The sequence below is a fragment of the Crocodylus porosus genome, unplaced genomic scaffold, assembly GCF_001723895.1.
Source record: "Crocodylus porosus isolate Cpor-Errol unplaced genomic scaffold, CroPor_comp1, whole genome shotgun sequence".
Taxonomy (NCBI): Eukaryota; Metazoa; Chordata; order Crocodylia; family Crocodylidae; genus Crocodylus; species Crocodylus porosus.
The window spans coordinates 1046579-1057969 of record NW_017728893.1 but is presented as its reverse complement, the minus strand read 5'-3'; the positions used below and the strand labels follow the sequence as shown (position 1 = coordinate 1057969).

Here is an 11391-nt window from a genome sequence, read left to right as displayed (position 1 = left end):
GGGTCCGGAGCCGGAGCAGCACTGCAGGTGCCCGGCTGGTGTGGGGCAGCCAGGTTCGCTGCACCCCCCGCACAGCGGATGTCCCTGGCTGGGGGCTTGGGGAACCCGTCTGCAGGCGAGGGGCTGTGGGGGACTTGCCCCAGCTCCTGCCTGCACCCATATCCCCGCCAGCCCTGGTGTCGGCTGGATCCGCACCTCTCCCTAAACCCAAAGAAAGAGCTGCCCTGACCTGTCCCCCCCCCCCCCCAGCAAAGGGCTGGGAGCTCCAGCCTCTCCACCCCAAAGCAGAAAGAGGAGCTGGACGCTTGGGTTCGTCTGACCACAGCTGCCCTCTGCTCCCAGCCAGGAATAGAAGCCAGGAGTCCTGGCCCCGGCCCCGGCTCGAACCGCTGCGTCCCCTCCTGTCCCGTCCTGTCCGCTCCCTTCCCACAGCTGGAAATAGGACCCAGGCATCCTGGCTCCCAACCTCCCCCACACGAACCCGCAAGACCCCACTCCCATCCCGGGCCCAGGCATCCTGGCTCCCAACCTCATGAACCCACAAGACCCCACTCCGGACGCAGGCGTCCCGGCTCCTGGAGGGCTCTGTTCATACAGGGGCCCGTACCCAGGAGAGGAGCTCCCAGGCGCAGGAATAATATGCAAAAACCATAGTAATTCATAACGGCGGAGGAGCAGCCAATGAGGCCAGGCCCTGCCCCAGCTCGCCGGGTGGCAAAGGGGCCCTCCACGGCGTGCACCTACAAGCAGTGAACATGCATGCACCCCGCGCACCCACTGCTCCTGCTGTGCATGCATCTCACACGTGCGTGTGCACCCGCACACACTCATCCCCTGCCAGGATATGCTGCTGCATGCGTGCAGACAGCTTCCTGCTGCACTCGCCCCCCCTGCCGGGTATGCACACAGCCCCCGCCGCCCCCACGCGCCCATCAATACTGCAGCCGCCACGGGGCTGGCTGTGAGCGGGGGGCATGTGACTGCTGCTGCGGCTGCTTTGGTAGCGGTGATCGATCCCAGGAGGGGGCTGGGAGCCCATGGCTGGGCCCGTGGCGCCTAGGGGTGGCAGGGGTGGGAAGGAGCTGGCTGAGTTTGGGGAATGGGAGTGGGCACGATGCTGAGCCCTGCTCTTTGTCTCCCCACTGCAGTGGCACCGACACAGTTCACGGAGGAGCCTGAGGACCAGACGGTGGTGGCCGGGCAGCGCATCGTCCTGTCCTGCGTCGTGCTGAATTACTCCGGCATCGTGCAATGGACCAAAGACGGCCTGGCCCTGGGCATGGGGCAGGGCCTCAAAGGTAGCTCGGTGTGTCCCCCCGATCCCAGCCCCTCTCTGCAGGTCCGACCCCTGCCCAGCCTGGTGGAGAGAGAGACGGGGACTGACCTCCTGCCCTCTCCCCCCTTGCGGCTGCAGCGTGGCCACGGTACCGGATCATTGGCACGTCCGACTCGGGCCAGTACAACCTGGAGATCACGGACGCGGAGCTCTCCGACGACGCGCTGTACGAGTGCCAGGCCACCGAGGCGGCTCTGCGCTCCCGCCAGGCCAAGCTGACAGTGCTGAGTAAGGGGCCACGCTCCCTTGCCCTCCTTCCCCTCTCCCCCTGCCCCCTTGTGCAATGAGCCCCATCCCTTTGGGGGGCCGGGGTTGCCAGCTGCACTGTGGGGCATCCGGGCATCACCCGCACTGCAACACCCCCAGGCCTCAATGGCCACAAGGTGCCCGGGACTAGGAGGTTTAGGGCCCAGGGTGGCGGGGCAGTGTTGGTCCTGGGTCCCCTGCAGCAGCACAGAGCTCCAAGCCCACGCCTCACCCCAGCCGCACTCCGGCCCCCTGCCCCAAATCCCCCCTCCTCGCTAGGTTTGTGCCAGCCACGTCCTGACAAAGACAGTCATGCTGTAGAGGGATGAAGCCCCTGCTACCCCAGCAGGCTGGAGCATCATCCTGCCTGAGGCTGGGGAGCACCGGGGCCAAAGCAGCTGTCCGGGAGAGGGATCCAAGCTCTGGGCAATATGCTTCCCTCAGCCCCGTCTTCCTGCCGTGCTTGGGGCTGCACATACGTCACGGGGGTGGGTCTGGTGGAGGCCTCAGGTGGGGAGTTCAAGGGCACCCACGTGCTCCCCACTCTCTCCTCCCAGTCCCCCCTGAAGACCCCGTGATCGATGGAGCCCCCAAGATCCTGCTGCGGGCAGGGACGCCCCACAACCTCACCTGCCGGGCACGCAGCGCCAAGCCGGCCGCCACCATCATCTGGCTGCGAGACGGGCAGCAGCAGGAGGGGGCTGTCACCACCACGGTATGAGCCCAGGGGCAGGGGGGGATGAGGCACCAAGGCAGGACTCCTGGGTCCCGTGGACAACTCTGGCAAGGCGTGGGGTGTAGAGATAGCAGCAAGGCCCCTGGGTTCTTCTCCCCGCCTCGGGACAGGGTGGGAGCACAGCCTTGGAGCCACAGCAGAGGTTTCATGCCCCTACCTCTGCCACCAATGTGCCGGGTGGCCTTGGTCACCTCCCTCTCACATCCTCATGAGTGGAGCAGTGGTGACAGCAAATCCTGCAGACCCCAGGGTTGTGGGGGCTGATCGGATTTTATTTCCACCCCATGCTGCAGGAGGTGCTACCAGATGGCAAGAGAGAAACCACCACCAGCCTGCTCCTCATCAACCCCACTGACGTGGACATTGGGAGGGTCTTCTCCTGCCGCAGTGTGAATGAGGCCATCCCGGCCGGCAAGGAAACATCCATCCAGCTCGACGTTCACCGTGAGTCCAGCCCGCCCCCTGTAAAGCGTCCTGACCCCTGCCACCCTGCACCTCTTCCCCCAGCTGGGATCAGGGAGGGGACACAGGGGTGTTGTCTGCACCCAGCCAGAAATCGTGTGGATGGACAGTTGCTCATGTAGGGGGGACAGTTCTCGGGGTCCCCAGGTTTTCCAGCCTGTGTCCCGCCCTTGGCATGGAGAGCGATGGTTTCCAGGCCAGGTCTGGGGCACCGCCATCCCCTGCCCTGCCTGGGCCCGGCTACCCCTCAGCGGGGAGAGGAGACCCCCCACCCCATGGCAGAGAACGGCTGGCCTCTGCAGGCCAACACCGCCACCCCGTGGCCACCACAGAGAATCACCGCTCGGTAGCAAGGATGCCAAGAGGTAGCCTCATCCTCCGGCCCACCGGCCTGCTGGCTTGGCAGGCCGGGAGTAGGATCACCCAGGGACCCAGGTCTTAGGACCAAGGGAGTCTCCACAGGCATCTGCCTTCGTGCCCAGATGGGAGATCCCAGCCCAGCACCTCTGCTAGGCAATGGAAGAGGGTCTGGGGCCCCCACGCCAGCCTTCGGTGCCCGCACGGGGCTCTTTCCACCCCTCCGCGCCTGTGACAGCCGTGCCGCTGTGTCCATCTCCCCCCGGCAGATCCACCCACCGTCACCCTCTCCATCCAACCCCAGACGGTGCGGGAAGAGGAGCGGGTTGTCTTCACTTGCATGGCCACTGCCAACCCTGAGATCAAGGGCTACAGGTGAGATGCTCGCGGCCGGCAGGGATGGGGCTAGAGCCGGCAAGCCCTAGGTTAAACCCCACCCCCCACAACCCCTTGCTTCTTCCCCCAGTCTTGTCCGGCTGCAAACAGCTGTTGCATGTATCCTGGGGTAAACCAGCATATCCCAGGACAGATGTCCGTGTCCGTGTCCGTTGCCTCGGGTTTAATGCAAAAAAAAGCCTTTCTGGAGAAGATGTCATGGCAGCTTATCCCAGGATAATGCCAAGTGTGTCTGCACTGTTATCCCAGGATTGCGTCGTTCAATCACCAGCGCAGTCAGCCCTGACTGACAGGGCAATGGCACCAGTCCCGGGTTGTTTTGGCCTGGGGACAAACCCAGGCGCAGGTTATCCCTGGATAAATGCGACGTCTGTTTCTGGCCTGATGGGGCTGCCTCCTCACTTGCCAGGTGGGCCAAGGGTGGGCTGCTGATCGAGGATGCCACGGACAGCCGGTACGAGACACAGGTGGACTACACCTTCTTCACAGAGCCTGTCTCGTGTGAGGTGCACAACAACGTGGGCAGCACCAACGTCAGCACCTTGGTGGACGTGCACTGTGAGTGGCACGGCCGGGGTGGGTTGGAGGTGGCAGGGGCAGCTGGCATAGCCCCATCAGGCTCACAGTGACCGCCCACTTGCAGTTGCCCCCCGCATCGTGGTGGAGCCCAAGCCCACAACCACTGACCTGGGCTCGGACGTGACGCTGACCTGTGTGTGGGCTGGCAACCCCCCGCTTACCCTCACCTGGACCAAGAAGGGCTCCAACATGGTGAGGTCCTTGCCCCACCCCGCTCCTGCCCCTGCCCCCTGCGGGACCCCCCTCAGGGCCATGGGACTGATGCTGGCCCTATGCCCATGCCAGGTGCTGAGCAACAGCAACCAGCTGTACCTGAAGGCAGTGACGCAGGACGAGGCAGGGCAGTACGTCTGCAAGGCCATCGTGCCCCGCATCGGCGTGGGCGAGCGCGAGGTCACCCTCTACGTCAATGGTACGGCTGTCCCGGCCCCTTGGCCGCCAGGGGGACATGGGGCCCTGGCAGTGCTGCCTGGGGCTGGGCATGGGACCCCAGTACTGATACTCAGGGTACAGTGCCCCAGTATTGATGCCCAGGGCATGGTACCCCAGTACTGATGCTCAGAGTACAGTACCCCAGTCCTGACACCCAGGCACGATACCCCAGTCCTCAAGGCACAGTATCCTAGGGATCAAGAGTGAGGATACCCAGGGCTCAAGGCATGGTATCCTAATACTAATGCCCATGACTCAGGGCTTAGGGCCCACTACTCAGACCCATGGCGTGGTACCCAGGGGGCAGGACCCCTGTGTCAACAACCTGGCCTGGGCACCCACCGTAATAGTGGTCATGGCCTATCATCCCCGTGGCTGAGGACTCCTGAATGTATCCCCTTATTGCCCCCTTATCCGGCCCCACGCCTCGATGACCATGTCACAGGCGCTCTGCGGGTGCACGTGTCACGAGCCCCTGGCCCTGAGCCCAGGGCTCCCGGCAGCCTGGACCCCACCGCAAAGCCCCCCACGCTGAGCTGTGCTCCATCCCCCCACAGGACCCCCCATCATCTCCAGCGAGGCTGTGCAGTACGCGGTGCGTGGCGACCGCGGCAAGGTGGAGTGCTTCATCGGCAGCACACCACCCCCCGACCGCATCGTGAGTCACCCCGAGTCCGTCTGTCCGCCCCACAGGCTCCCTCCATCCATCCTGCCCCATTGGTCCTGTCTGCGGACCCCAACCCACAGCCGGGGCAGGAGCTGGAAGTCATGCAAAGAAGGGGAGGCAGTGGGATCCCCCCTGGACACCAGGGTCCTATTGGGGTGCTGGGGGGTGTAGAGGCCCCAGGTCCCCCCCCCCGTGCTGATGGGCCTGTCTCGCCACGCCCGCCAGGCCTGGGCGTGGAAGGAGAACATCCTGGAGACGGGCACGCTGGAGCGGTACACGGTGGAGCGCAGCGCCACAGGCGCCGGGGTCCTGTCCACCCTCACCATCAACAACGTGATGGAGGCTGACTTCCAGACCAGCTACAACTGCACAGCCTGGAACGGCTTCGGACCTGGCACCGCCATCATCCGCCTCGAGGAGCGGGGTATGGGGCCCGGGCACCAGGGTTTGCACATGGGTACAGCAGGGAAGAGGGTTGGGGGCAGCTTTAGGAGCCAGGACTCCTGGGTTGTCTCCCGAGCTCCAGGAGGGGTGGGGGAAGGTGTGCTGGGTGCCAGGGGGTGGACATCAGGTCTCCTGTCCCAGCTCTGAAAGGGGAGAGAGGTCTAGTGGTGAGAGCTTGGAGGGGAGAGATGGATCCAGGACCCCTGGTTCCATTCTGAATAAGACATGGGGGCCCAGGAAGCCTTTGGCTCTTGGTCCCCTGCCCTCGAGACCCCTGGGCCCTGCCTCAGCTCACCCCATCTACCCACTCCCCACAGAAGTGCTGCCTGTGGGAATCATTGCCGGAGCCACCATTGGGGCCGGCATCCTCGTCATCATCTTCCTCGTCGCCCTCGTCTGCTTCCTCTACCGGCGCCGCAAAGGGAGTGAGTTGGGGGGCAGGGGGAACTGGGTGGGTCTGGACACTGGGGCTTGGAGGGGACCCCCCTCCATTGGGGGGCAGGCACAGCCAGTAGAGCCTGTCCGTGCATCCATCTGCCAGGCCGCAAGGACGTGACGCTGCGCAAGCTGGACATCAAGGTGGAGACGGTGAATCGGGAGCCGCTAACCCTGCACCCGGACCGTGAGGAGGACACGGCCAGCGTGTCCACCGCCACCCGCGTCATGAAGGCCATCTACTCGGTGAGGGGCTGCAACTGTGTGCATGGGAGAGTGTGGGGCTCAGTGCCCGGTGTCACACTCTTGGGTTCATGGAGGGGCCCCTGCTGGGACCCCCGTGGGGGCAGGGAGGGATTGGGCCCAGGCTGGAGGAGCTGAAGCCCATCCCCCCACCTCTCCCTGCGCAGTCGTTCAAGGATGACGTGGACCTGAAGCAGGACCTGCGCTGCGACACCATTGACACGCGGGAGGAGTACGAGCTTAAGGTGAGCCAGGGGGGTACACGCGTGGCACATGTGCCCAAGTGACTGCCTATGCATGCACGCTGGAGGGGTGCAAGCCAGGACTCCTGGGTTCTTCACCCGGCTCTGGGTGCGGGTGGGGGTGGGTCTTGGCATGGAGGCCCGGACTCTCGGGTCCTTCTCCCAGCTGGGCACAGCCCTCGACTCCAGCCGGTCACCCAGACTCCTGGGTCCTTCCCCCACCCCCAGCAGCCTCTGCTACTCTCCCCCCACTAGGACCCAACCAACGGCTACTACAACGTGCGCGCCCACGAGGACCGGCCGGCCTCGCGCTCGGTGCTGTACGCTGACTACCGTGCACCAGGGCCCGCCCGCTACGACGCCCGTCCGGCCTCACGGCTCTCGCACTCCAGCGGCTATGCCCAGCTGAACACCTACGCACGGGGGCCAGGCTCTGAGTACAGCGCCGAGCCCGCTCCGGGGCCTGCGCCTGGCCCCGCCACCGGTGACACGGCCAGCCAGCTGTCCTACGAGAACTACGGTGGGCACGCTGCCTTCCCGCCCAGCGCTGGCTATGCCACCTACCGCCTAGGCTACAGCCAGCCGCCCCCGCCCAGCCTGGACCGCGCCGCCTACGACGCCATGGGCAAGTACGCCAGCGCCACCCGCTTCTCCTACACTTCCCAGCACTCGGACTATGGGCAGCGCTTCCAGCAGCGCATGCAGACTCACGTCTGAGGACGGGGCGCCCGGCTCCGGGGGGGCCGCGGAACCTCGCCACTGGCCCCTGATATTCAGGGGCTTCTTCCTGACCCCCCCCACCGCCGCCCGCCTCCAGGGAACCCAGGCGTCCGGCGGCCCCATGGACACGCCCCGTACTTGAGCTTCCATCCCTCCGCCCGCCGGGGCTTCCTCCCGGCCGCGGTCCGGCCTCTGCAGAATGGGGTTTGGAGGGAAATACTTTGGGGGTCCTGACTGTGCCGATTTTGGCATGAAGCACCATGGCTCCTCTCCCATCAGGACCCCCCCAGCACACACATTCTCCCCGCCCACACACACGCACCCACGAGGGAGAGGAACCATTTCCCTACTACGCGCCGGAGCCTGGAGAGGCAGAAGGGCTGGGGGGACCCAAATACCTAATGAGGGGTTAACAGTCCCACCAATGAGGGGTTAACAATGAGGCAGGGGTGAGGGGCACTGGAGTCTGCCCCAGCCCCAGAGCCACCAGGGGTGCACACAGTGAGTCCTGGGGATGCTGGAAGCAACCGGGGGGGGCGGAGGGGGGTGTTGAACATGTGAACATGCCAGAGGCCTGTAGTGGCACATCTGGGTGCCCCCCATGCCATCACGATCAAGCCCACAGGCAGCCACAGGAACCACCTGTAGGGGGCCAGACTAGGCCCCCAAGCAGCTCAGATCCCCCCCCACCAGCAACAGTGTTGGAGGGGAGCAGGACTGTGATCCTGACCCATAGCCAGACCTTCCCTCTGGCACTGGCCCTACACAGAGTGCTTCCATTGCTGAGCAGAGCCATCCCCACCCCCGCATCCCAGGGGCCCAAATCCCTGCCCGCCCCCAACACTGGCCCCTTGAGAAGAAAAGGGAGACACCAAGGACCCCCCACCCCCGAGCACTTTGGATCCGTCCGCCGGGTTGATTTGGGGCTCATATATCTCTATTTTATATATTTTTCTGTTTTGTTTTCCTCGAGAAAGGACCAAGGGGAAGCCCCTGCCCCCCCAGCCGGGACACAGCGGGGAGAAGTCCCCCTCCCCGCTCCAGGTCCGGCTTGGAGGCTGTTGTGGGGGAGAAGCCCCCGCAGCCCTGTATGCACACCCTCGCCCCCAACCCTCCCTGCCCCACAGCCGAAGGGACCTTCAGGCCCCCATGTCCTTGCCCAGCTCATGACATCGGGCCTCCAGCCCCAGCACCCGGAGTCCCGCTATTTCCAAAGAGTCTCCCGAGCCCTTGGGGGTGGGAAGAAAAGCTTGAATCCGTGCCCCTTGCCAAAAAAAACTCAACGTTCCTGGCTTTCAGGAGGCCATGAATCCCCCCGGGGCTGTGCTATAAGAGCTGGACTTGAGGGTCCTGTCCATGCCGAGTGGGTCTAGGGAGGGGCCTGGCCTCACCAGCGAGGATAATAACCCATGCCCACCAAGTGATGCTGTCTCACCCGAGGGCACGGGCTGTCCGTGTGGGACGAGGGTGGGGGGAGGTTTCTTTATATGAATGTATATAAATATATATTTTATATAAATATCTTGCCGATGCAAACTCTTGCAACTTTGCGGCCGGTGTTCTTCTTGCCCGGAGATCTGCCCGAAATGTCTGGGCGTCCGGCAGGGAACAGCCAGCCCTCGACCTGGCAGGGGAGTTTGGCCAAGAAGCATGCAAAGGGCATTGGGGGCGTGCAAGGAAGCTGGGCCGAGGGGCTGGGGTTGCATGCAGGCATGTGAGAGGGGTCGGATCACCACTCCATAGACTTCAAGCGCCTCTGACCTGGGGGAGCTGGTTCAAAAGAGCGTCGTGGTGCAAGAGAGCTGGGGACCCCCACTCTCCAGAGCCAAGCAAGTGATTTGCATTTGGGGGTGTCTCCCTGCCTCTCGGCATCCAAGTCTTGTGGCTTGGGGTGGGCAGGATTTGGCCCCTGCCTTCCCTGCCTCCCCACTTTGTGAGCAATATTCCAGCCACGCTCTCCAGCACCACCCCCCGCCACCCACGTGCCCCCAGCACTCTCCGCCGCGTCGACTTTGATTTCCTCGCGGGCGCATTTTCTACCGCAGGCGGCCGGATGGCAGCAGTGCGTGGTTGCTGATGGATGCTGAGAGCCGTACAACGAGCTCCGGGGGACTGAGGGCGGATGCTGGGTCCTGGAGTTGGGGGCACCCTGGGACCCTGATCTCCACTGGGATCCCTGGCAGCAATACCCCCTGCCTCCATCTCCGCTGTCACACCTCAGCCTCCTTCCCCACCATCCCCTCCCTCACCAGCTCCCCTGACCCATTTCACAGAAGCTTTTAGCGGTGAGCGGGTGCCAGCAAGGGGTGCACAGGGGCTCAGGGCCTCATTCCACACCGCGGCGTCCGGGGAGCCCTGCGAATGGGTTGGCTTAATGATTTTGTTTCCCTACAAATGTAGCCTATTACGTGGCGTGTTTCCACGCCTGGTTTATTATGCATGAGCCAGGCAATTTGCTCGCAGCTCCCGGGACCCATCTGAAAAACAAAAAGGTGCTTTGTCATTCTTAATGGCTTTTGCTGGAGCGTGGAATGAGAGAGAGAGAGAGAGAGAGGGAGGGAGGGAGGGATAGACGGACGGATGGATAGATAGGTAAGTAGGTAGGTAGGTAGATGGATACCTGGTCAGATGCGTACGTAGCTGGATATATAGACACACAGATAGATAGATAGGTAAGTAGGTAGGTAGGTAGATGGATACCTGGTCAGATGCGTACGTAGCTGGATATATAGACACACAGATAGATAGATAGGTAAGTAGGTGGGTGGATGGATGGATAAATAGGTGGATACATGGATGGATGAATATGCAGATGGATAGGTGGGTGGGTGGATGGATAGATGGACTGATGGATACAAAGCTGGATACATGACCAGATGGACAGGTGTGTGGGTAGGTAGGTAAGGTAGGTGGATGGATAGGTACATAGATGGGTGGGTGGATGAACGGATGGATAGGTAGGTAAGCAGATAAGTGGATGGATGCATGCATAGATGGACAGATGGGTGGCTGGACAGATACACATACAAATGGATGAATAGGTAGCTAAGTGGACAGAGGGACAGACGGACACTTGGATAGATAGATACATAGATGGTTAGGTGGATGGATACACAGATGGATAGGTAGGTAGGTAGATAAGTGGACAGATGAATGGACACAGCTGGATACATCAATGGATGGATACACACGTGGATGGATGGATGGATGCATAGAAGAATAGATGGGTGGATGAATGGATGGATAGATACACACAGGTGGATGAACTGATAGGGAGCTAAGTGGACAAGTGGATGGATAGATAAATAAGTGAATGGATGGATAAATGGACACTTGGATAGATAGATACATAAATGGTTAGGTGGGTGGGTGGATGGATACATGGATAGATAAGTGGACAGATGGATGGACAGCTGGACACGTGGATGGATGGATACACACACACGTGGATGGATGGATGGATGGATGGATGGACGGGTGGGTAGGTAGATAAGTGGGTGGATGGATGGATGATGTGTGTCTGTGGGTAGATGGAGAGAGACAGCAGCAGGTGTATGGAGGTTGAGGAAAAGAGATGTGGACAAATGCAGACAGAGATCTATGCAGAGACAGGGGGACGCACAGCCCTGGAAGTGGACAGACACCGAGGCCAGGTCCCTTTTCACCTGAACCCCCCTGGACCCCACACGGCTGCAAGACTTGCACGACAGCAGCATCTGAGCCCCGTCTCACGGCCCCCCTGGCCTGGCCCGCACCACCCGCCGGGAGATGACCTCATCAGCGTTATCGCCGTGCTTGCCTGATGACTAGATCATCTCTGCGATTCCAGCCCTGGAGGCATCTCTCTCTCTCTCCTCATGCGCAGCAGCATCATTTCCTGGGGAAATGAATCTCCCTTCCTTGCCATCCAGCTAATTTATTCCAGGCAGCCAAGATGTATTCTAATTTATTCCACAGGATGAAACGCGCATCGGGCCCTCTCCGCGGTGCCATCTCTCGCCTTGTTCTCCCCTCCTGCTTTCATCCCCCGTCGCCTCCCCACAGACGCGACAAGGCTACGGCTGTCAGAAGCACCGAGGAGCAGGGGAGAAGGGAA

General features: G+C 62.3%; 1 protein-coding gene across 1 annotated transcript; it reads left to right on the top strand.

The window, feature by feature from the left end:
- The first annotated feature begins 1114 nt into the window (after window positions 1-1114).
- Window positions 1115-8840, top strand: KIRREL (kin of IRRE like (Drosophila)). Its single transcript, XM_019555305.1, has 14 exons — window positions 1115-1298; window positions 1415-1564; window positions 2140-2297; window positions 2612-2762; window positions 3407-3512; window positions 3943-4091; window positions 4177-4304; window positions 4398-4524; window positions 5102-5202; window positions 5437-5635; window positions 5973-6080; window positions 6197-6336; window positions 6501-6578; window positions 6831-8840. Exons 1-14 carry the CDS (start codon window positions 1115-1117, stop codon window positions 7290-7292), a joined length of 2241 nt encoding a protein of 746 aa, XP_019410850.1. The 3' UTR covers window positions 7293-8840.
- The last annotated feature ends 2551 nt before the right edge of the window (window positions 8841-11391 follow it).